The sequence below is a fragment of the Podarcis muralis genome, chromosome 17 (genome assembly GCF_964188315.1).
Source record: "Podarcis muralis chromosome 17, rPodMur119.hap1.1, whole genome shotgun sequence".
Taxonomy (NCBI): domain Eukaryota; kingdom Metazoa; phylum Chordata; class Lepidosauria; order Squamata; family Lacertidae; genus Podarcis; species Podarcis muralis.
Window position 1 is genome coordinate 5,823,799 of NC_135671.1, and position 26,966 is coordinate 5,850,764.

The following is a 26,966-nucleotide window of genomic DNA, read 5'->3' on the forward strand; positions in this document are numbered from 1 at the left end:
CCTGGATGAACTGTAGCCTCAGAAAGCAATGCAGCAATACACTTACTGCAGAATGTGCTGCTACAAAAGCAATAAGGTTCCTGTTGCAGAAGCTTATGCAACATTATATTTCATAGTTTTCTAAGCAGCCACCACACTATGTTGCAATGTTTACCATATTTTGAACCTTATGGTTCTGACCCCACCTTAATCTTTTTGTTTGCTTGAAGTATTTTTACATGGCCTTTCAGGTCATACAGCACTCTCAAGGTGCTTCACATCATAAAATAAAAGTATAAAATACAAATTTAACAATAACAATTCAGTCTTTAAAAAAAAATAAAAAATAGCAGCAATTAAGTTAAAAGCCCAGACCAGTCTTTAATTAATCGTTTCAAAGTGGATGCAAACAGCCAGGTCTTTAGAGGAGAACTAACAGAGCCACACAACCCATACCCATTCCCAAGGTGACATATCCACCAGGTCAACAAGGTTGTTTCTCTACCAGATCAGAAACCAGACACTGGCCAATAGTTGTCCAAAATTTGATTGCTTTTTAAACAAGGGTCTAACCAGTAGCAGTCAGCAGGATAAGGCTCACCTGAACTGTAGCCTGTGTCACTGCTGCTTATTGGGAAATTGAATGGAGTGGGGAGGTGGTGTGCAAGTACTTTGGTGGAACCAATTCAATGCTTCCACCAGTGTGTTTGCACTGCTTTGACTACACTGCCACTTTGCCCCTTCCCCTCTAGCTCCTGGAGTAGCAACACAAGCAGCAGGAAGTCAGGTGAGTGCCACTGCCCAGCAGACCACCACTGAGTCTAACTGCTTCCTCTTTGAGGGTAGTGGGTACTACACTCAAAAAAGCATTAACTACTTCTGAGGTTCATGTGGTGACCCCTAACCTGACAGATTAATTTTTAAAATAACTATGAAGGGCAGGGTTCTCTAGGACAGGTTGTAGTTCTCAAACCTCCAAGAATTGTTTTGTGTGTCATCAGGCTGTGCAGATTTATCTGCTGCTGAAATCTATCCAAGGCAACATGATTAAATGGGACCCTAGCTACATCTCTCTCTGGCTGGTAAAACAGCATTATCTGGGGTCAGAAGAAATGTGAGTAATTTTTATCTTTAAAATGTAAAACAAATCCATCAGTCTCCAAGGACCACAACTGCTTTCCCACCTCTGCAGGTATGTCAGTGGACAAAAGCAGTGGTGGTTAGTGCTGATGGGGACTGGCAATGCAAGTGGCAGGTGGGGACTGGCTGGCTGCAGACTGGGGTTGGTGGGACAATGCTCCATTCACTCGAATGGACCAGCAGCCACTGGAAAATAGATCCAGGTGGGACGGGAAGGAGAGAATGTAACATTTTAGGCATGTGGTTATCTGTATCTAGTATCAGGGTTCATGCACTCTATCTTGTTTGACACTCAAGTTAACAATATGTGTGAATGAACTATTCTGTATTAACTACCACAAATATAATTTTCAGATCGCCCAGTTTTGCATACACAATATATTTCAGTGTGACACAGTTGACACATTCAGCTGGGAGGCATCAACTGATGAGAGATTAAGTGCACATGAGTAAAATAACTATCAAAAGCATATAGCCATAGTCATATTCTGTTGAACAGAGCTATCCACTGTTTGCCTCTGTGCTTGCCTCTATCAGCTTCCACACCCAGAAATATTTGTTTGAACTTTATTTTGACACAGCAGTTGGTCTTAGTCAGGATCAGAGGTTTTTTAGCAACTGACATTTGAAAAAAAATAAAATGAGTAAAGACTAGGAAAACAGTATAAGAACAACTTCCTTCGGATGAAAATGGTTCTATAGGCCACTATTTTTCCTTATTTTCCAAATTTGACCTTCTGTCTCATTTCTTACATGTGATCTTTTTAACATAATCAGACTATTAAAATATAATTTTTCTCTGCAGCTCCCTGACAGCGTTTTATATATCTCCAGGGTTTGACTTTTCCCTCCTATTCACATTTCTGTAGTGAAATCAAAAAGGCCTGCATTTAAACTGAAAAATGAAAACTTCACATTGCAAAACATTCACTCTTTCACCCTGTCATTACACTCTCCTCTAGAATAAACTTGTCCATTCTTCTGTCATTTTTCCCTTTAATTCATATTATCATCAATTTATTTCTTGACACAGTCATTTCTGGCTCATACTTGTTCTCTAATCCTTTTATAGAAACCCATAGAAGTACTGATTCTAATCCTAATTGACTGGTTTCAAACCTTTTCACCTCATATGAAGCCATGCCAATATTGTCAATCTTGTGACCCCGTCCTCTGTAACAACAGCTATATATATAGCTCAGGTGTAGCCAAAAGGGAGCCCTGTCAGGCTCACTTACATTTCACAATGTGCACAAATCACATCAGTTCAGAAGAGAGAACAGTGCATCAAACAAGATCTGCCATGATCAACATCAAGTCGAAAGTAATGAGTGAAAATGGTAAAGAAGTTATTACAACAAACCAGCATGAAATTGAATCATTTTTCTTCATTAGACTGTGTTGCTATTATCCACTTTTAGCATGTTTGTATTAAGTAGACTTTAAACACGCAAGCTCGCTAGGCTTCAGTGACTGAAACCTCTTGGGGGGTGTGGGTGTGTGGGTGTGTGTGTGTGTGTGTGTGAGAGAGAGAGAGAGAGAGAGAGAGAGAGAGAGAGAGAGAGAGAGAGTTCATAAAAACCAAGGCAGCCATTATTATTTCAGTGCTTGTATGCCATACACAGTTTTCTCAAATATTTCTAAATTCATAGCTGTGTCAAGTTAGAAAAGCTGGACATTAAAAACCAATAAAGTCAGGCAATAAGATCTAATCATTGCTTCTGCAGTACTAGGTGTGTCTGGTGCTGTACAAATGTAGAACTTAATTAACGACCTTGCTTGAAAATAACATAGACTACACAAAGAAGAGAGTATGCAGTGGAAGCAAAATACAGAGGGGGGAAAGTTGTTAAAATAAAAGTACAATTTTAGTAAATGCATATGCATAATTCAAGGCTAAATTCAAATTCCTAGGCTTGAATTAGCAGGCCTGGTTGCTTCAAGCAAAGTTAGTTGTGAAAACCCCTTAGGCTTCAGCAACACAATTGAGCATTTTCTTACTAGAATCTGAAATGAATGAGCCTGTGAGTTATGACACATGGCAGGTGCCAGTCAGGTCATTTAAGAAGCCACAGGAAGGCGCTCATATACCACAGTGATGGGTTGCAGTCAGGCCCTGCATAGTACAAATAGTATTATGCTGAGATTACTGACATCAGCAACATGATTTATGTCATCTTTAGATGTTCTTGTAACTGATGTGCTTATCAGATGACATTCCAAATAGTGAAGTAAGGAAATACATATCAGAAGTCTGATTAGATTGCTTCAGTTTGATCCATCTTTTTGCTTGCTGTAGCCCTCAAGTATGGCATTCAGAAGAACAGGCTGGGGAGTAAACAATGCTATGGGAATCTATCACACTCATTAGAAAAGTTACTCGAAGACAAAAAACATATTAAAGCATTTCTGGTCTATGCATTAAAATAATTGTCGGGGAAGGGAGGGATGTGTCCACACTGGTTGAGTTCAGCTTTATCACAGATAAGTGGGAAGGCTATATAAAATATACAATTCTAAATTAGGGGTAGCATTTGTCCTTAAAAAAATTCTTTGTTGTCAGGTAAATCCTTTTCATGAAATGTCCTATAACTGAAAGATAATTGATAAAATGTTCAGGTTGTGGGGGGAAATGAAATTTTTGGCTGGGCATAGTGTGTGTGTGTGTGTGTGTGTGTGTATAATATTTAAATTATATCTTGTTCATTTTACAACCTCCTATTGTGGGAGGAAATAGAAATGAAAATTATCCATGCAAAGCACAAAGAGCAATATTTTGGGACCCATTCTTCAGAATAGAAATTAAGTGAACAATATTGGTCTGTCCCATTTGTACAACACTGTTTCCTCAACAAGATCATGATCACTGATGTGGGTTATCTCTTCTATTTTCTCAACCCTATAATATGTTTGAAAAATAGTGACCTGCCTATTCAGTCTGCAATTCTATATTTATATGCCCATGAGTAACCCTCAATGGGACTTATTTGTGGGTAGACATAATTGGGACTGTGCTATCAATGAGTTTGCACTAAGTGTAGGGATTTGAAGGCAGGCATCTAAGGCCTTATCCGCATTTGAGCATTTAACAGTATTTAGCTGTTAATCCACTTTTCCCGCATTAGAATGATACTGGATTAGTCCACACCCAGATTTATTGGAATTAGTTTATGAGGTGCAACTTCAGTCTTTCCTGTTCATACCAGTAGGGTCTTCCCTTTGGTCAAGGTTCCTCCTTCTAAATTGTTAATTCTATTATGCCAATTCAGTGCCAACAGGGCACGTGCACAAATAGATATGTGTGCACCTTTGTTTTGTTTTGGGAAATGAGCAAAAACATATATTCAGGCAATTTAATTCTCAGCACACACATCCACAGTTTTTCAGTTTTGTGCAAACTTAACAGATCAGAATATATATATAATGTAGTTTGCCTGTTTGCCTTTGCACTTTTCTGGTGCACAAATCTGAAGGATTAAAAAAAATATGTATAAATGGGACTACACTTCTTTCAGGAGCAGGCCATAAATCTTTTCTAGCATAGCGAAAAAAGAAATGAAAAGCACCATTTTCAGTTTGCTGCCCAATATCTGGTTAATATTTTTTTAAAGTGGTTTACTTGTGCAGGGTTTTGGTTTTGTGCAAATGCGTGGGATGAGAAGAAAAAACAACAACAAGGCTATGCTCCTCCATTCAGGAGTGAGCCAGAAAGTATTACAAGAAAAGCCAGAAAAAAAACATTGAGGAAGTACTGGAGAGCAGCAGAGCAAGGTTTGGGATTTGTGTTGTTTGAGGGTGATGTCATGTGGACTAGGCAAATTAAATGGAAACACAAAGAGCTGCAAACACACAGTAAACAAGCCTTGCAGTCCAACTTCAGCATTCTAATCCATGATATTAAAATAATGGTATCAACCTCAAATTGTATCAAGAACCAGTGATTTTTGTATAATTTAAATAGTGCAAATCAGAAAGGGGTGATATTTTATGGAGGTCATGACAAAGGCCTTACTAACAATCTTATGCTATGTGCTGATGTGCTGGCAAGCATTTGCCATGTGGGGCAGCTGACAGAACACCAAGTTCTGTGGCATTGCACTGGCTCTACCAGCCAGCCAAGAACATGCTATCAGTGCAACCTTGACACAGTTTATGCAAGAGCCCTAAATAAACAAGGCTTCCACATGGTCACAAGTCACCAAGTTGCTGTATTAGTTTTAAGAGCTGCTACAGCCACAAATGTTGGGACGCGGGTGGCGCTGTGGGTAAAAGCCTCAGCGCCTAGGGCTTGCCGATCGAAAGGTCGGCGGTTCGAATCCCCACGGCGGGGTGCGCTCCCGTTGTTCAGTCCCAGCGCCTGCCAACCTAGCAGTTCGAAAGCACCCCCGGGTGCAAGTAGATAAATAGGGACCGCTTACCAGCGGGAAGGTAAACGGCGTTCCGTGTGCTGCGCTGGCTCGCCAGATGCAGCTTGTCACGCTGGCCACGTGACCCGGAAGTGTCTCCGGACAGCGCTGGCCCCCAGCCTCTTGAGTGAGATGGGCGCACAACCCTAGAGTCTGTCAAGACTGGCCCGTACGGGCAGGGGTACCTTTACCTTTACCTTATAGCCACAAATGGCCAACCTTTTACCTTCTCAGCATCTCTAGCCTGCATATTTACCCTTCAGCAGTGGTGATTTGTTCTGTCCTCCCCCCCTCCCCCCCGCGCGGGCAAATAACTATTCTCATTTCACCCCTCTGTTGCCTTTTGGGGAGACACAGGGGGTAACATTTTGTTTGTGGGCAGTAAACAAGCATTCACTAGAGATCTTCAAGTTTCGGTCCTCCCAGAGGCCTCTAGAAGGTAATGTACAGAAAGGAAGACACTCAGATGCAAAATGCCCCTCCCCATAACTGTCTAGCAGATAATAAATATTGCTGAATGTGTTTGAGTTTGCTTGAACTTTAAGCTATCTATAGGTACAACCAGATTAATTTTGTGATTAAGCATTCTGTTAAACATTATTAGGTTTCTTTTTTAAAAAAGAATCTTGTTATGATCAGTTTAGTTACAAACCTTCAGCAGGCAGTGCAGGGCAGACTATTGCTGAACATATGAATAAAATATACAGCAGCGGGGAGACAGTCTTCGGCAATATGTAGGGAATGTTGAGGAGCCCTGGCAGTGATTTCTGGTTGGATGGTTTGGCATTGCAGGGAACTATGGCCTGTCTGTGATATGCTAGCTTTTTACTTACAGGGAGTTATACATGTGGGAGATTACAGTGGTACCTCAGGTTGCATATGCTTCAGGTTACATACGCTTCAGGTTACCTCAGGTTGCATATGCTTCAGGTTACATACGCTTCAGGTTACAGACTCGGCTAACCCAGAAATAGTGCTTCTGGTTAAGAACTTTGCTTCAGGATGAGAACAGAAATCGGGCTCCGGTGGCACGGCAGCAGCAGGAGGCCCCATTAGCTAAAGTGGTGCTTCAGGTTAAGAACAGTTTCAGGTTAAGTATGGACCTCCGGAATGAATTAAGTACTTAACCTGAGGTACCACTGTATTGTTTTTCAAAGCATCCTCTCAAACTGTAGTCTAAAGTGGCACAACCCATTCTCAGGACCATGCCACTTCACTGTGCTATACATGTAGACCAGGTGTTTGCCATTGGTCCCCAAGTGCTAAACAGCCAAGTAATGAGAAGTCAAATTATGTACATATGTGTGAGAGAACCAGCCCTAAGAGCTGCCCTCCATGGCTTTTTTAACCTCGCAGTTGACACTTCAATCCACTCTACATGGGATTATGGCTTTCATACAGAGGTTTGAAACTAGCATTGAGTAGAGTAACAAAATGGTAATAGGAAACAGCTTCCCATTTGGGCCGTAAGCAACAAAAAGACCCTTAGCTCTAGCATAGTAAATGGCAATTTTGTACTGTAAAAAGCAGTGCGACACAGAATGCTATAGCCATCAATTACTCCCAAAGGATTTAAGGGCAAGGAATGTGATGGGTAGAGCTTAGGTGGCTCAATTACTTAGGGACTCAATTACTTAAAACAAAGAAACTGAATTTTAAAAAATGACAAAAATTCAAAATTATTTCTCTGCTAGAGGTCGCACATAACAACCTTGACATCCATAAATCTGGAAGTCTCTAAGGCACAATATCTCTCTGCTAGAGAGGTGACAATTAATTGGTATTTTACTTACCTCATCCGCATAGATTATGCAGGAGAATTCTAATCACCATGTGCTACACACATGTAAGGTCAGGGTGGGCCAGACTTTGACAGTAGTATAAAATGGATGTTGCTTATCCTCCTTATTAAAGTGAGGGAGTGGGTGTGCTACTCAGGGATTTGCTATAGCAGAAGCCAAGGGCCTGCCAGGAGATTTTGCAGAGCCAATGGGATTCTGCCTAACTGCAAAAGTATGTTGCTGAAACATGCCATGCATACACTGGACTGCACATTTGTAAGGGAAATCAAAATGAACAGGCAAGAGATTGAGGAAGGTGGGGGAGACCCTGGAAGAAAGGTGTTGTTGTTTTTTAAGAAGGTAAACTGCTTTCTTTTATAGTGTCATAAAAACTGGAGACTATGTGGCACAAATATATTTGGATCTCAATATGGAGAAATAACTTTTTTTCCAGTCAAAAATCAGAAAGTGCATGGATTCATATACCCTATTATTTTCCCTTCAGCATTTTGCAATTTAAAAACTGAAAGCAAACACTATAAAGCATAGCACGCAGCAAAAACTGATTCCTGCCAATAGTTCTTAAGGGAGTTCAAATGAGCTTATGAAAAGTTTTGGCTTCCTGCTGGACACATTTCTTCTGCTGTTAAACAGGTTTTCCAGGGTTTCACATTATTTAGCAGAGATGAAAGTGGAGCAAATATATATGTTAAAGGAATGTAAATTGAGTGGTTAATGTGCATAAAAGGTAAAGGTAAAGGTACCCCTGCCCGTACGGGCCAGTCTTGACAGACTCTAGGGTTGTGCGCCCATCTCACTCAAGAGGCCGGGGGCCAGCGCTGTCCAGAGACACTTCCGGGTCACGTGGCCAGCGTGACATCGCTGCTCTGGCAAGCCAGAGCTGCACACGGAAACGCCGTTTACCTTCCCGCTATAAAGCGGTACCTATTTATCTACTTGCACTTGGGGGTGCTTTCGAACTGCTAGGTTGGCAGGCGCTGGGACCGAACAACGGGAGCGCACCCCGCCACGGGGATTCGAACCGCCGACCTTTCGATCGGCAAGCCCTAGGCGCTGAGGCTTTTACCCACAGCGCCACCCGCGTCCGCTAATGTGCATAATAACCAGCTAATGAATATGATAATATCTATCTCTCTCTCTCCAGTCCCACCTTGGAAGTCGAATGGAATCTATTCCGGAAATCCATGTTTGGAAACCAAAGCATGGCTTCTGATTGGCTGCAGGAAGCTCTTGCAGCCAATCGAAAGCCGCGGAAGCCCCATTTGACGTTCGGGTTCCAAAAGAACCTTCACAAACCGGAACAATCACTTCTGGGTTTGTGGCGCTTGGGAGCCAAAACATCAGAGTTCCAGGGCATTTGGGATCCAAGGTACAACTATAAATATAATTTTTTACCAGTATTCATAAAAGGTATCAGAGTGGTTTATTCATAAAAAATATTAGAGTGGTTTACAACAGTTATAACACCACACAATAAAAACCACATAAAAATGTTAAAATCAGAAACCGTCTAGCTATTCTAAAAATATGCAGTATGCATTCATCATTGCCTGCATAAACCTGATGGTACCTAAAAGTTTTCAGCGGGTCTTTTGAAAGTTGAAACAGAAGGCACTGGCTCAATTTCCATTGGCAAAGTGTTCTACAATACTGGACCAATGACATGAAAGGTTTGGTTTCATGTTATCAAATGAGCTTTACCAACCAATGATGTTTCTGCAGATGATCTCAGTGATCAAGCTGGTATATAAGGGTCAGGAAGTGCACATAATCCTTCCAGACACATTTCCCACTAAATATACATAATCTCCAACAGCCCTTGGAAACTGTGCATATAACAACTGAATTTTGTACTTTATACTCTTTCTCTCCCAGCCAGGTTTCCTTTAAGCCCTTCCTAAATGTTTAAATCTTCCCTCCCCTGTGATTCTCATAGTGATTGACCCCATGGTGCTATTAAGCATTTTCCCTTCCTTAATAGCAGCATGGGGATAATTTCCATCTGTGTGGTGGAAATGAGAGAGAAGATTTAAAAATTTCATCTCCCTGCAACACCCCTTGGGCTGCTCAGCAAGCTGAGGAACAGCTGAAAATGATGAAAAGGGGGCTGGCCTGCAGAAAAAGTTAGTATTTAGCTGGAGCCCCCCTTAAACCCCTTTGCTGCTCAGCTGGAGGGTGTATTGTGGGCCATGTAAGAATAGGCATTGGGCTACAGGCATCCTGGGAACAGAGATTGTACACTTCTGCACATGAAATAGAAAAAAATGCATGTTTCTTAGAAAGTCTGTATGTAGACTGGAGATTGCGAATATTGCCCAGGAAATGTACAAAATTCAGAGATTATAAAAAATTCAGTCACATGCCCATTTCCAAAGTTCTCTTGGAAATTATGTCTCTTGACAGGGAAATGTGCATAATTCCCTCTTCATAGAAGAATTATGCGCAAATTTTCCATGAGGCCTAGTGAGTGTGCACAATGGCCAGTTGTTATGCACTTTAACTGCTCAATTTACATTCCCTTTAACTTACACACCATGACCAGTGTGGCACTCTGAAATTGCCTCTAACTCCAAAATAAATGTGGCTGAATTTGTGCATAACCAGTGTTACAAAGACAACCTGCAGGAAGACTTGGGCTCTCATGCTTTACCCTTCTCCATTTTGGCAGCATGAAGGGGTTAAAAAGCTTTTGCTCTTTCATTTTAAATGAACTACAACTTGTTGTTAAGTTCAAAGGTAAACATATTGTAGTTAATCTTAATTAACCATGGGTTGTGAAGCAAGCTGACTACAGCAAACCATAACTAAGATAAGCCACCATTGAGGGTTTATATGTAACACTAAACTCCTATTAATCTAAATGGAAACAGAAGCTTCCAATGGCTGTGCTGAGGGAGTAGAGGGGAGCCAGAAAACTCAAGGCTTGTTGGAGTTCATCCTCATAATGCTAAACTGGTTCACCATTATGTGCAAACAAAACTTTTGCCAGTCTCCATCTTCTACAGAGTTAAAGTAAATATACACCTTTCCATTTTAAACAGAATTCCTTAAAACTAAATCCCACGGAAATCAGAAAGGCTTCTGAGTAAAGTTTAAACTTATTTAGGCATGTGCTGTGAATTTACAGACTGCTGCTCAGCATGGATAATGAAAGGATGTGAAGCTATAGAAAAGTCATTCCAGAAAGTGGCCTTATATGCTTCAAAGATAATGGCATATAATGTGTAGTACTGCATGTGCTGTACTGCATTTCCACCAGTCCTTTTGAAAGCATAAGTAATAAATTGTTCATTGTCAAGCTAAAATCTGGCATATTTCAATGCTGTTTCTTTTCTTGGTGGCAATAATTTATATGATATAGTTCAAAGTAAGCTATACATTCTTTAGGCTAGAGAGGGCTGCACTGTCTTCTGGTTTAGTAACTCCACTGGTGTTAGCCTCTTTTGGTGCACAGCAAGTGTATAGATGTCAACTTCCCTAGAGATGGGGGAGAAATCTGGTTCCATTCACCTTTTGTGCACTTCCTGCAACAATACACAAACTGAAACATATCTATCTTTCAGAATTCACACTTCTCCAAATTTTGTGAAACGGCCCTACAACCAAATAATGTACATACAAAAGTCCATATACTGAAGTGTGCAAAACAAAACATGCATTAATGAAACTAACATACAAATTATATTTAGGAAAAACTGCATGCAAAAATTTCCACATTGGGAGACATATACACTAAATGCTGGCGAATTCTCATAACTTTGTTTTTTTAAAACAACAACAACACACAAACTGATAGAGAAATGTGGGTGAATGCACTTTAGAATGGAAAAATGAAAAGCTAAGAGAAAGTGAAAATGGTTGATTCATCCATCCCCATCACTACTCATCTTTCCCAGTTATAGCCAGTATGGCAGTCCCATGCTTGCCCCCACTTGCCTTTTGAACTATGCTGCTGATGGTCCAGTTGCAATGGGGGAAACTTACCTAGCAGTCCAGGATTGGGAAATCTCCAGGAATCATTGTATGTGGAATACTGTGGATGGCTATATGGACTTCCGGAAAACTCACTCCCTGCAATCAAAAAGAAAGGGAATATTATATAAAATTTAATAATCAAGATCAAGATTAAATTCTAGCAGATGACTTGATAGTAAGAGACAGCTTTCTTGGTAGTAGAGCCTAATGTGTGGTCTGCTCTCCCCAGGGAGGATTGCCTGCTGCCCACACTTCTTTGGTGCAAGGCAAATACCTTTATTATTTTCCAAGACTTTTTAAACTGCTAGTGATGCTGATATTATACTGCAGTTGCACCTGGTGTTCTTATTCTAGTAGTATTTTATCTGTGTTACAGTTGTTGTTATTTTATTGCTTAAGTATTGCTAGCCACCTTAGAAATACCGGTACTTGTATAAAGAAACAGGATGAAAATCTATAAAAATTAACTGCACATATAGGCATATATGGGGGAAATACCTGTTGACCACAAGGTTGAAGACAAGCTTTCTCTAGCCATTATTTTCACACCTGAATTGCAAATAAAGTTTTTGTCTTAGATTGATTTTCACAAGCAAGCAGCAAATAAATGGAGTTGGAAGTAACTTTAATTTCCATGTCTACAAATCCCAAATGTGATTTGACAGCATTTGAATATCTGAATGGCAGTTTCTGAATAAAATTCAGCAGCATGAACTTTCGCATTTACCATGTATTTGCTTTCTCAAGTTCTCAGGTTCACTATTTGGCATAGCAAAAAGACTGCCTAACTAATCCAGGAAGGGAGATCTGTGTGTAGAAACATACCATGTCAGACCATTGATCCATCAGTGTATTGTCTACACTGACTGGCAGTGGAGGGTTTCATACAGGAGATTTTTCCCAACCCTGCCTGGAGTTGCTGGGGATTGAACCTGAGACACATCCTTCCACCAATGAAAGTAGTCTTCACTGTGCATGGTAGCAGATGAGAATACAAATGTGCATCTGGATGTGCATCCCCATTCACACCGTGATGCCTGCTAAAGCTCCCTTGAACTAGCTAGATACATCTTTTGATGTGCGTTCTATCCAGGGTCGCCACTTTAGCATCTTTTCCTGTGTGTGTACTGTGCTACTTTCCTCTTGGGTTGTGTACTATAATTTTTCTTTAGAAGCATGGTTGGTATTCAACCATGTTTCACTCAGAACAGACCTTCTGAAATGACTGCCCATGACTAAGAAGGGTCTACTTTCTACAGTGAGTTGAATACTAACACTACTCTTCATCTGGAAGCCACTACCTGTACTAACACAACTAGGGAAGGAGGCCAGCTTTTTCTGTGCCACCAAGCAAACGAAACAAAGGCCTAACCATTTAATATATGGTTAAAAATGTGTTGGTACAAAATCAGTTGTCTGGTAGAAGTGTGTGTCAGAGTAACACCAGGAAGACAACAAGGGAAAATATGGCACTCCTCTACAGTGGTACCTTGGGTTACATATGCTTCAGGTTACAGACTCCGCTAACCCAAAAATAGTACCTCGGGTTAAGAACTTTGCTTCAGGATAAGAACAGAAATTGTGCGGCGGCAGCGGGAGGCCCCATTAGCTAAAGTGGTGCTTCAGGTTAAGAACGGACCTCCGGAACGAATCAAGTTCTTAACCCGAGGTACCACTGTATTTATTTATTTTCAAGAAAGAGAAACTGGCAAATGACACAAACTCTGTTTAGTCAACTTATCTGTGTGGAATGAATCTGTGTGGGTGGGGAGGGAACTTATCCACTGGCTCCTACCACAACAATCATGCTTTCATCATAGCTTCAAAACAGAATGTTTTCGCCTAGGCTCTGCTTGCCTGATCTGTATCCTGCATTTTTATGACCTCCATCATAGGTGCATGATAAAACAGAAAGTGCTTTAAAGGACTAGTTCACATAGTAATTTTTCACAGTTTTTTCTCCTGGGGTTGTGTAGTAAGAGGTGTGCTTCACATCTTCTCTACAAATTATTCCGATCAAGGGTGATTGGGAGGAAATTTGACATGACAGGGAGGGAACAGGTCATTTATTGATACTTAACATGAATCTGTTGTTAAGGTATCGGCTTTGGGTACACATGTACTTTTAACTCTGGCTGAGGGAGTCAGGAAATTTACCAGACTTCACATTCAAACCCCATCAAGATAGTTCGGGATGTGTCTGAAGGCGAATCAACACTGCTTCCCCACCAATAAAAATATATACTTCAAATATTAACTGGCTAAGCTGGTATGGTCCATCTACAAGACTATCTGACCTCAGTTTAATGGGGAGCATTGCTTTTGGAAGCTGCCCCATATATCTCTTTGTGAGGTAGAAGGAACTGACGTAAGGTGTAATGTGCAAACAATGACTCTCCATCTCCAAATGAAACTTGAGGTGTAAAGTCCCGGAATGGACCGTGGCTTCAAGTGAGCATGATAATAATGTAGGAATTGTTTTTGTGTGAAGTAGCACCAAAATAGGTGGCAAAATAAGTTGATTTTAGCTGTGCCAGCAAAACAAGCTCTTTCAGGGGTGGGGGAAGCATAGCTGGACTGGATAAATCAGCCCAAACTCCTTAGGAGCCACTTCAGACAGAGAAAAGGGCCCTTTCACTTTATCTTTTCTGCTTTAGCCATGCTGCCAGGACCATGTGGGGAAAAGGTATTTACGTTTCTTTTTTAACTGGAAGGCAAGAACTAGATTGAATACCTAAATAAACCTGCAATGTGCCCCAGCATAAGAACCAAATTTAAACAATATTTCAGTCTTAGAAATGGTTTTGTTAGCAAAACTGTACATCTGACTCCTTTTCCTTTCCTGCTTGCTCAACTCAAACCCCGTCTTCCTTCCTTTCAACATGCAACTGACCCCCCTCTTCGTCTGGGACTACTAGTGGCTCTCTCAGATGTTGCCCCATTGGCAGTTGGCTTTAGTAGCAAAGCCTATGGGATAAGAAGATGTTTATTAAGTGCCTGGATGAGTAACATGCTTATCTCCTTATCTAAAGTGTTTGGGGAACAGTGCCTCCTCATGATATTTATTATGTAAAAGTTATCTGAGCATAGAGATATATTTTGTAAGCTTTCTCCCTTGACCACAATCACCTATATTGCTATATTCCCATTGGCAAGAAAATGTCCCAACGTATCCAAACAAGGTTTGTAACTTCTTCACTTGCAAGTTGTTTCATGCAGTTTGAAGTTACCCAAGCAACAGGGATGGGCCTCCTTGCTACATCCACTGTCTTTAGCTGAAATGTCCACCAATTAAATCCAAATCCAAATTAGTTTTCTTTACCTTCACTCAGCTAGAATCTTTTATTTGGAAAGGATTCTTGCAGCAGGTCGGAGCTCGAGACTTCGCTCCCACAGAGACTTGATATTGCAAAGTTTGCTGGCTCAAACGCCACTCCCCCGCCCCCCACTCCTTTCAGACAGGAGTTTAGGAGGTTGCTTAAGAGCCTTTTGCAAGCCGCTTGACCCTTCAGAACCTCAGAAGAGCCTCCTGAGGCTTTTTAGGAGGTGCAACTCATCTTGTTGCTTCCCCCCTCTCTCCGTGGGGCTCAAGCCCGTCTTTCTTTATCAGAGCAAACGGACTTGCACTCCATTCTCCATTAGCAAGAAGCAGAAGTCCCCTTAACACAACAAATTCTAATTAGGTATTGTCTTAATTACTTTTTTTAAAAAATACACATTGACATTGGTATATATAACAAATACTATTAAGATTCAACTTCATGTATCAGTGGGGAGGTGATCATTTTCTATATTTTTTAATCCTGGAGGCCACTCTGTCCTCCATACTGGGGAATGGGTGGGGGATCCAGAAAAGTATTTTGCCCTACAAACTGGCCTTCTTCATGAGTGGTCAGGCTCCTAATAAAGCTGACATCATCCCACAGTTAAAGAACACGTGTTCTGACTAGGGCTCAATTTTGGTTCTCCCAGTCTCTCATTTTTCCAATCTTAAATTCAGTTCCCTGCATTTTTGCACCAATTTGCACTATATATGAAATTCTTCGGCATTTTACTGCAAGTTTCTCCTAATAATTTTTTCTATGCAGTTTTAACTAGCACACATTTTTGCAAGCAATTTCTTTTAATATAAAGCATTTGTATATGTTATCTTTGCAAATGTATTCATTTTTATGCACATTTCCCCCTAATGTATGCATTGTAAAATTTGGATATCAAATTTCGAAGGACATCTGTATTTCAGTTCTCCTTTTGTTACAGAAAGTGTGAATTTGATACACTTGGCTTTAAATCATATTCCCCCCTCCCTAGTTCTGACATTGCCAGGGCATCACATACAAAACCCAAAAGACAAATGTGTTAATCCATGGTGTAACTAGGTGTATCAAGGAATGCATGGATCCCACCTACCATTGGCTTCCCCACATATCACATGCTGGCCTTCCTTACTTTCTGCATTTCCTAAGTCCATTTTGAGTCATTAACTATAACTTGTGGAGAGCAATGAAATGCAAAAGGCAGTGGCACTACATTACACATTTCTTTTGCTAGATGTTACTAGGGTGATAACACATGGGAAGATCTACCTAGGCCTTAAAACTTGAAAACATTTTGCTTTCCCTTGCGTGTGAAAGTGTAAACTAAGTTTTTTATATGATTTTGAGCAAAATCTGTAAGGACTGTCAGAGACAAGATCATATTTTTTTTCAGGTTCTTGCGCCAATCCCAAGGGCTATTGCCAGTTAGGCTATGCCTGCCATTATAATCACAGCATCTAAATTTATTAACTGAGACACAACAAAACACATCAACTTAAAGACGAGGGGTATGTTATGACGCTGCAGAGAGAATGATTGCTGCACTTTTGGCATACAGCACTTTCCCTTTACTCAGGTATCTGCTTCTATTCCATGCAAGGTTTGATTAACCATGTTCTACAAATTAAAGTCATTATACAAATATTACCTCTATATCTTTAACATATATAAGCATTACACACAGACACACACCATACAGCACAAACTGGATTGGTACAGCCCATAGAGTTAGCTGTGACATTATGTGAGCCAGTTTGCCCATTCCTGACTCCTTGGTGAACCTAGTACATGAAGGAAGCAAGTGGGATAATAGTATATTCCGGCACACCCTAACAAAGAACGCAAGTTCAGGACTTGCCTCAATTTCCCTAAAAGGGAGCTACAATAACAAACAGGTTTATTATTCTCAATATCTGAAATGCAACTCCATTCCTAAAGGACCTTGCATGTTTCTTGCACCACCTCTTCACACAACGGGGAGCTTTTTAAGAGGAGTTATTCCATCATCGCCATATGGTATGGGGGGGGGGGGGAGGCCCGCTGCAGGTCTCATGAACTCTCCCCGCCTCTGGCTCAGGTAAATCTCCTCCGTACTCCTGCAGCTAGCTAATCAGGAACAGCCAGACTGCCATTCTCCTGCCTGTGTGTTGTAAAGCAGGAAACTTCACTTTTCTAACAATAATCAACACTCCTGCACAAGTATCAGTTGAAGTAAGCTGACATTTCATTCTCTGATTTTGTTCCCACCACTACTTCCACCTCTACTTGCTGCTATCCTCTCTCCCTCTCTCTCTCTCTCTCCCTCTCCACACACACACACACACACACACACACACACACACACACATCTCTAGGCCTCTCTGGGGGACGCTCTAGTGCCTGACAGGCTGAGGCTTCCAATTCTCTGTTTTTTATGCCTCAGTGGTCAGGGTGTCAGGCTCCTGCAGTACAGACCAGCCAAGAGCTAGAGGAGTCACTGAATACCATCAGTTCGGTGACAGTATTGCTCGCTTCATCCCACATACTCTGCATATCCATCAGCCATGCAAAAGGGAAAAAAGCGGAGTGGGGCGGGGGGGGGGGGAGAAGTAAGCACGAAACAGAATGGGTAGGAAGAGACTAAAAGGAAAGCCACCGGCCCTCCTATTAGCATCACAGGCCTTGGACAGACAAATGGAGCAGGAGTACTGTGAAACTAAACGAGATGAATGAACACTGCATGAGTGCCTCGTGATTTCCAGCAGATACTCCTGCACCCATCAGATATACTTCTTGACAGCACTGTTTAATGATCAGCCCAGTCAAAAGCAATACTATGCATCAGCTACCCAGGGGAGTTGTGTGTGCGTGTCTGTAGGGAGGGGTGGTGGTGAGAGAGGTAGACGATTAGGAAGATGAAATATTTTGCAAAACGATGGTTCAATACATTGTGGAGGGTTTTTTTCTTAATGATTATGCAGCTATGCCCTTCATTAAGACAGCACCTTTTTAAAGATTATCATGTCACCCACCAACAATGCAGAAATGTTTTTCAGCCAATAACACACAAAGAAACGGCACAATGATTTCCATTGCCCATGTCCCACAACTCTAAAAAATGCTTCTAATGTTTTCCATAGAAAGGTCAAGATTTATTATAACTGTAATTCAGGACCATTGACCTAGCTGACAACCTGCTGGACTTAGTATTAAGTATCATTCATTTAAATTGTGGCAGTACAGGGCAACAGGGCCTGTCAGATTCAAATTTGGTCAACAAAAATACATGTCTGGTTGGCTGGCAGTATTTAAGACTTACAATGTTCTACACTCACCACTTTCTGGAGTGGTAAGAAGTTTCAGGACAATTTTGCAGGGTAAGTTTTGTTATGAGGCAACTAGTGAAGTACCTGCATATTTACAGATATATAGAACAAGAGGAATGCAAACAGAAACACAAACAGGCAAAGTAGCATTACTCACCCACCCCAAAGCAACATAGACCCTTGCAGCTCCTCAAGGCTGCTTCTTGCAGCCATCCCCCGCCCCATCCACATTTTCTTCATCTAGCCAGATTTTAAAAATGCAATCCTATCAAACCCCCTGCCTCCTCAGCTCTCTTGACCAAAGTAGTTTCAGCCCAAAACTTAAGAAATAAAGAACCTGCATTTTAGATTCAAGTACAGTGGTGCCTCACAAGACAAAATTAATTCGTTCCGCAAGTTTTGTCGTCTTGCGATTTTTTTCGTCTTGCAAAGCACGGTGTCGGAAAAGTTTTGGAAAAGCTTCAAAAATCACCAAAGTCTTCAAAAACCTCAAAAAAGGCTACCACACCGCGTGCTATGAGTTGCTCCTCGAAGTCAAGTCGCAACTGTATTAACGGTGTTAAGAAAAAGGAAACAAACTTGCAAGACGTTTCTGTCTTGCGAAGCAAGCCCATAGGGAAAATCGTCTTGCGAAGCAGCTCAAAAAACAAAAAAACCCTTTCGTCTTGCGAGTTTTCCGTCTTGCGAGGCATTCGTCTTGCGAGGTACCACTGTACAGAAATTTTATACATCTCAGATACTGATACTCTCAAAGTGGAGACCACATTAGAATGGAGGCAAGTGAGGATGAGCCTATGTTTGGCTTGACTAATCCTGAGACATCTTTACTGGTCACAAAACTAAAAACTCAATCTGTTTTGCATTCACTTTGTGTCTTGCCAGTTTAACTTATGAATCTGGTCTGAATCAGGTGGTGGTGGTGATAACAATAATAATAATAGTTGTTGTTGTTATCATTATTATTACTGTACCCCACCCATCTGACTGGGTTGCCCCAGCCACTGAGCAGCTTCCAACAAAATATAATGGGACAAACATTAAACATTTGATATGTTAAATCCAAAGCTCTTCCCCACACCCAGCAGAGGGGAATCTAAAAAAAAGCTAAGATCTGAATTCACAGACCTTGTTAATGTTGCAATCTGACTCAGACACGCGAAAACCTCACCTAAATCTCCCCCCCCCCCCTTGCCTCATAATTCAGGTTGTGCATAGAGCTGATGCACACACCTAGTAGATACTAACTTGGCATTTAATAACATCGCCAAGTTTAAAAAGACAGTTGTGAAACTCTAATTCTAGTTATCCCCTATAACTCTTCCACTATCTTGTACTAATTGTTCTTTCTTAAAACATGTTGAAAGAATGGATTCCCACCCACTTTTCTGTCTTTTAGTATATACTTGTAGAAATTGTAACAGTATGCTTCCACTTACTTTTTTCAATTATATGTACAGAAGTATACATATAATAATTAAAATATGTAAAAATATGACAAAATTGTCTCTATTTCTTATAAGATACCTTGTATTTCTAAGACAGAGGGATGGAGGCAGCCATTTAACCATTTGTAAAGTATAAAAAGCAGAGACATCACCTTGCCAACAAAGGTCCGTATAGTTAAAGCTATGGTTTTCCCAGTAGTGATGTATGGAAATGAGAGCTGGACCATAAAGAAGGCTGATCGCCGAAGAATTGATGCTTTTGAATTCTGGTGCTGGAGGAGACTCTTGAGAGTCCCATGGACTACAAGAAGATCAAACCTATCCATTCTGAAGGAACTGGAAGGACAGATCCTGAAGCTGAGGCTCCAATACTTTGGCCACCTCATGAGAAGAGAAGACTCCCTGGAAAAGACCCTGATGCTGGGAAAGATGGAGGGCACAAGGAGAAGGGGACGACAGAGGATGAGATGGTTGGACAGTGTTCTCGAAGCTACCAGCATGAGTTTGACCAAACTGCAGGAGGCAGTGGAAGACAGGAGTGCCTGGCGTGCTCTGGTCCATGGGGTCACGAAGAGTCGGACACAACTAAATGACTAAACAACAGCAACAAAGTATAATTGTATCCACGACCCTAGTATAATATTAATAAAATTGATGGTGCTTCTATCTGAAACAAAATTCCCAGATTCAAATGTTGGGGGGGAAATGCAATTTGGCTAACTTGTTTTTCTGCTATTCTTTAAAAATAATTCCCAAGCTTTGCCAGTTTTGAGATAATGATATTAAATATTAACTTGCAAATGTGTATCTAACTAAGTTCGATAAGTGAACAGACTTTTTGGTATTCTGTCTTTAACATTCCTCTCTTTTTTTGGAGGAACGTGGCTCATAATCCCCCCCCCCATAGTAGTCATTAACCAGGGCGCTGTGATATGCATGGCTGCATGGAGAACAGGGCTAAATACTACATTTAGCAAACTAAGTATACTAAAACAGTTTGCTTTTTATGTATTCTCATTATGAAATAGCAGTTAAAACACACACAGCTTTAAAATCTATTACTAAAAGAGGGCTGTTTGCAAGTGGACTTAAATACAATGAGGGAAAGTTTCAGTGGATAAACTAAAAAGCTGCAAAGTTCCTCTGTTTAAGAAGAGTACTTCCCTGCAGTTGTTAATCTGAACTACTGGTATTTTAAAGCTAGCCATTTGTGCCATAGGAAATGCCAGGACAGTGCCATATTTTTTAGCTGCTGCAAAGTAATTATGTCCAACATTATGAAACACTGTTTGAAGCAAACTGTGACCCAAATACAAAACCAATGATTAGAACTGCTGTTGGGTTTTCAGTTCATGTATTTTGCACATGCAGCACTGTCCTGTTATCATTTTCTCTAAAGAATCCTACCCATGTGCCATTCTAATTCCTTAACAGAATTTGTTTAATTATAGAAATACCACAATCGTCTCACATTTACCACTTTGTTAAGATACATTTATTTACTTCATTTATATCTGTCTTTCTGTGCTATCAGATGCCGCTTTCAATATGAATCCCAACTATAAAATAACTTTACAAATATATTAGGGATGGTTCACACAAGAAGTTCTTCACCTGCAGCATCAAACAATATCGTAACATGTTAGGGTGACTTTAGATGGCCAAATTACTAAGTAGTTAAATGAGTGGAAGTTTGCTGGGTCCTAAAGCACTGGTGGACAACAACATTCGAGAGATTGTTGAATTCCCACCTCCATCAGCCCCAGCCATCATGGTTAATGGTCAGAGATGATGGAAGCTGTAATCCAATAACACCTGGAGAACCAGAGGTTCCCAATTCCTTCATTAAAGGAAATGGCAATACATCCACTGGGGGGGATCTTTATTGTACCCAGAAGATATGAACAACCAGTGGCTAATGTTCCTTTCCTGGGCAGTGTGCTCAAATGTGTAGCTGGCCACTTCAGGTATTCTTTGATAAAACTGATTCTCTAGATCCTTTTCAGTTAGGTTTCAAGCTTGGTTTTGGGACAGAAACTTCTTTGGTTGCCTGCGGGGTGTTTGCCTATAGAGGAATAGGGAAAGTATGACCCTGCTGATTCTTTCATGCCTGTGAACACCTTTTGATACCATCAGCCATGGTGTCTTTCTTGATAAGCTAGCCAGGTTGAGTGTTGGAGGTACTGTTTTACAGTGGTTCTGTTCCCACTGAGGCAGCTGATTCCAGAAGAAGGTGCTGGAGGAATTCTGCTTGACTTCATGGCATTGGAGTCCCACAGAGTTCTATGTTATCTCCCATGCTGTTTGATATTTACATGAATTACTGAGTAAGATCATCCAGACATTTAGAGTGTGGTGTCATCAGTATGCAGATGACATCCAACTCTACTTTTCTTTTTCTTTTTCTACTTCTCTCTCTCTCTCTCTCTCTCTCTCTCTCTCTCTCTCTCTCTCTCTTCTTTTTTCTTTCTTTTTTGGAATGAGGTCCAATAAATAGCTGCTCAAGAGAGCAGTACTGTTAGTGAGTGGTTCATCTGTCCAGTGGTGTAACACTCCCTGTAAAGGAATAGTTTGAAGGTGCTCATTGATCCATCTTTGTCACAGAGGTACATGTGGTTTAGGCTGGCACACCATCTACAACACTACCTGGACAGAGATAGCCTGACTTCAGTGACCTATGCCCTGATATTAAAAGGTGTTCCTGTGCAAAACATGCAGAAACTTCACCAAACAGCAAATATTAAAATATTTCAAAATATATAAACACCCAGAATAGAAATCTGAAATTTGTAACTGAAAATCTAAAAACCCATGGAGAAAAAAAGCAAGGGAAATAAATTATTCCTTAAAAACAATTCCAGCCAAGATACCCAGTTGCTCAGGATAATGTTTTCCCCATTCAGTGTTTTATGTCATAGATTCACCAAGGGATAGGTGTGGGAACGCGGGTGACGCTGTGGGTTAAACCACAGAGTCTAGGACTTGCCGATCAGAAGGTTAGCGGTTCAAATCCCCACGACGGGGTGAGCTCCTGTTGCTTGGTCCAAGCTCCTGCCAACCTAGCAGTTCGAAAGCACATCAAAGTGCAAGTAGATAAATAGGTACTGCTCTGGCGGGAAGGTAAACGGCGTTTCCATGCGCTGCTCTGGTTCACCAGAAGCGGCTTAGTCATGCTGTCCACATGACCCAGAAGCTGTACGCCGGCTCCCTTGCCCATTACAGTGAGATGAGCACCGCAACCCCAGAGTCGGTCACAACTGGACCTAATGGTCAGGGCTCCCTTTACCTAGGTGTGGGAAAGCCTTGCCACTTGGTATGTCTGCTTAGTGAGGAAGCCTCTTGTATTCAAGGAGACTCCTCTGCATTTTGGAACTTCCTCTCTAAAATGTGTCATGCATCAATGTTATTGGCATTTCATCGACAGGTAAAGATTTACCTCCTTGCCCAGGCCTTTGGGAGAGGGTGAGGTTTAGGGTCTGAAGCTGTGCTATCTGAATTATTTGTTTGCCTGCCTTCATGAAGGATGAGGTTGGGTTTTTTAAAGTATTGATTTACTATTTTTATGTGCATGATATGTTGTTCAAAATGTTGTTAATTAGTGTTTTAACATTGTATGCATTCCTGCCCCAAAACCATGCAATGAGTGGCAGGTTATAAATGTTGGCAATTAACAAATAAATAATAAAACCAGGGTTCTAAAACATGCAGGAGCCTCTGTGAGTACAGGTGGCTTCCTCATTGCAGCCAGTTGCCCTGGAAAACATGGAGGGCAATGGGGATAAGGTGCGCTCAGGCACACTCTTCCCATCTTGCATGTTTGTTAAGCCATATTGTGCAGTGCTTTTGTGAGCTGTCCATTTTTTATGGGATAGAGACAAATGCCCATTTGGGAAGGTTTCTATGGAACGTGCTTCCCTATTTCTAACACCTCAAATTAGAGCGTGGGGCTGTTTAAGAATGGGAGTTACATGTTCCTGGCAACCCTCCCCAGTCAGGAATTGGGCAGCAGCATTCTGCAGCATCTGGAGTTTCTGGACAATCTCCAAAGGAAAGACCATACACTTTGTATTATAGTAGTAACCAATCCTGAAGGTTAGCAAAGCATAGCAGCAAACTGGCGAAGTCCATATGCTTCAGGAAGGTGAAGTGGCCAATCAGATATAACGAGTGATCCCATTTATCCATCAGCAACTCCCCCACTATCACAAACAGTTCAAACCTGTGCATGTTTATTCAGAAGTCTCACGATGTTTAGCAAGACGTCCTCATAGGGAGTGTGTGTCAAACTGCAGCCTTTAATTTAATTTAATTTAATTTAATCTCTGTAATCTAGTTCATCACAATCCTCAAATACCAATTCAGGACATCAACCACTGCATCCACATCTGCTGCACATGAAAACTGGATTTGGGTGTACATGAGTAAGGTTAGGGTCACCATATTTCAAGCAGTGAAAATCCGGACAGAAAAGTTGTTTAGCTTTTTTGTCAAAATCGCCAAAAAAAAGAAGAAGCTGTTTTTGAGCTATTTTTAAGGGAAATCGGCAAAAAAGGGCACTGGCATATGTCTGGATTTCCCCTGACATTTCATCGATTTCTGCAAAGACACTACTAGAGACAGCAGTATTCCAGATATGTCTGGGAAATTCTGGATGTATTGCAACCCTAAGTAAGGTACTCCAAATCTTCTGAGAATTACACTAAAACTCTCACACGTGTCTAAGACATCTGGAGAGATACACCATATATAGATGCTTATATGCTAATACTATAAGCCTCTAAGCCAAGCAGGGTAAGCTGAGGCACTTTGTCTTAAAGGAGAGCATAGAGATATAGAAGGCACAACAGAAACCTGGTGGAATGAAGAGAACCCAAGCCAAGAAGCCAACTGCATATAGTTTGTTGTGTATTGAATTTGCAGGCACAGCACAGCAGCAGAGCAGTCAGGAACTAGTTAAGGGAGGTAGTGAGTGCTTTTAATTAGCTTCACCTGGGTTGGGTAGTCCTAGCCAAGGTGCCTATATATAGCAGCAGGGCTGGGGTTTTTGTGTGTCTTTCTACTTGTTTGCTGCCATGAATAAAGATGTTACCATACCACCACTGGCTGGACTCACTATATAATATAGTTCAAGGCTACTGGTGCTTCAAGTTATCTTTTATGGCTTACCATCCAGTCCACTAAGCTTAAGACCTTTCTGAGCTGAACAGTGCTAAAAAGAAAACCACAGAAGGAAAAATAGCAGCTGCAATCATATAAGCTGTTAGTTATCTTCCAATTTAGAAAACTAATCTTAGTTTAGGCACAGCCAACTTTATTGTTCTCTCCCACAACCTACTTTTTGTTATCTTAAAATTAAATGCTATGTTTAAAATACACACGCAGTAGGCTTATAGCAACTGCAGATGTAGTATCAACTTGTCTCCCTGGAAAGACTGTCTTGAGATATTTCATAAAGATGTCCAAGGCAACATTAAATTTTTATGGCAGGCAGCACAGGTCAAGAATGGCACAGTGGCTTCACAGCAAGGTTTGCCCACCTTAATCCACAACTAATTAGTCACTGGTAGGTAATTGTTCCTTGCAGCTCTGCAGCAAAAAACAGGAATTATTAAAATGTTGCAAGTTCCTGAAGTTTCTAAGTTATTTCAAACTACTGATCACAATTATTATTTTTTGCCTGGGGAGGGGATAGTAAAGAAAGAATGTATTAGTGAAATAAATATCAAATAATATAACCCCTGCTTATTATATCATTCCTTGTCTCCAACTACTTCACTTTGGGGTAGGGGAGCAGTCAGGGAGGTCAGGTTTTTCAAAGGGTCTGAAAAATGTAAAGCCAAGATAAATATTATGGGCTGTATTAATTGTGATCTGCAAGCTGATTAATATTTTTTTTACCCACACAAAATATGAAATTTGGAATTGAAGATTGGCTAGTGCCGAACAGTTTTGCTTTCCCACTCCTAAATTGTCAGGACCAGATGAGCAAGAGGAAATTTCATATGAGGAATTTGTGGTGGGGACTTTATTTAGTAGGGTAGGAGAACTGGGGGGGCAGGGATTAGAATCTGGCAACAGTACATGGGCAGACGAGTCTAAAAAGCCCTGGACACAAATTTTCACAGCCCTCTAGTGGCTATGGTGGCTCATTTACCAGAAATAATGTATTTAGCATTAACTCTGGAAGTGTATCCCCGATTCTGACCAAACTAAGCCTCCTAGGATATATGATAATGGCATGAGCATTAATTCACCAAAGCCCAACTACTGGTGTATTCTGGAAGTGGGGTATACATTTTTATTTAAATTGGCTTTTGGTTGTCAGGAGTTGCATAAAGCAAGACAATGTCAGATTTAAAGTAATTGGGAGTATTATAATTTACATAAAATCTATGGAGCCTTCCCCAAGTCCATGGGATGGGAAATTCTGTTTCTTACTCTTTTTTGATAGGAAAAGGCCAATGTTTAGGTAAAACTATTATTTATTCATTACACTTGAATCCCACCCTTCCTCCGAGGATTTCAGCATTCATGGTTCTTCTCTCTCTTTTTATCCTCACAACAACCCCACCGTGGGTAGGTTAGACTGGGAAATACTGACTGGTCCAAAACCATCCAGTAAACATCTTGGCAGACTGAGAATTTGAACCTAACACAGGGGTTGCCAGCATGGTGCCTGTGGGCACAATGGTGCCTTTGAGGTCTTACCCTGGTGCCTACAAAGCCTCTGAGCCCCACCCTCTCAATTTCACTGCCTCCTTGTCCGTGAGGTGGTGAGGGTGGCTACACTATTCTCCATAGAGCTTCCTCTTTCAGTTCTATGTGCTCTCTAAATTTCAGAATAATTCAACTGGATCCCATTTTACTCAGGTCCCCGGGAAAGCGAAGTGTTATGTGTTGACATTTTTTCCTCTTTCTGTCTCCTTCTGGGAGCCAATAAGGAGAAGAGGGGAGAAAAGTGTCTGCAGGGGGTGGTGCTTACGGCAGTTGCTCATCTGAATTATGTGTCCAAAGGCCTACAATGCTGGCAACCCCTGCTCTTCCCTCTATACCAAATTCAGAACTTTGCTGAGGCATAGCCTAAGTGTTTGACAATGGGCCACATTTTAAACTGACTGCATTCAAACCAATTAGCACGCTAAACCAGAATTGGGCCTTTTCCCCCTCCCACTAATCTTCCACCACCATCACCTTGTTTCTTTACTAATATGTGGCAGCCGCTTCAATTACTCTGCATGAACTTAGCTGCTGCAAAAGAAGGCAAGGGCCTTCAGCTTGATGCAAAAAGGAATTACTATGAACACAAGCTTTCTCCTATTAGTTCTAAACACCTATGAATGGGAAGTCTTTTTGCGGTGCACACTGTGAAAATCAATATCTGAATACAAAAATCTTTTGATGCACTCCCTTGCCCCCACAGGCAATGTTTCAAACAAATTGTTTAGGGAGCACCAGGAGACCTATGTTTCCTGCTGTAGGCCTTTGATGGGCCACGGAAAGTTTGGGTTATTGGGTCTGCTGGAAAAGGCTGGCCTCCTGGCCCTTTCTCCCCCTTCCCCTCCAGCCTAGCTTGCTCACTGCTACCAGTTGACGTGAC

At 41.2% G+C, this 26,966-nt stretch overlaps 1 protein-coding gene across 6 annotated transcripts in view; it reads right to left on the bottom strand.

The window, feature by feature from the left end:
- PAX5 (paired box 5) overlaps nucleotides 1-26,966 on the bottom strand; it is a 233,501-nt gene that overhangs the window by 13,935 nt on the left and 192,600 nt on the right. For all 6 annotated transcript variants that reach the window (XM_028711498.2, XM_028711500.2, XM_028711501.2 and 3 more), the window contains one exon: nucleotides 11,312-11,398. In XM_028711498.2, the coding sequence (XP_028567331.1) occupies nucleotides 11,312-11,398 (87 nt within the window). The remainder of the gene's footprint in view (nucleotides 1-11,311; nucleotides 11,399-26,966) is intronic.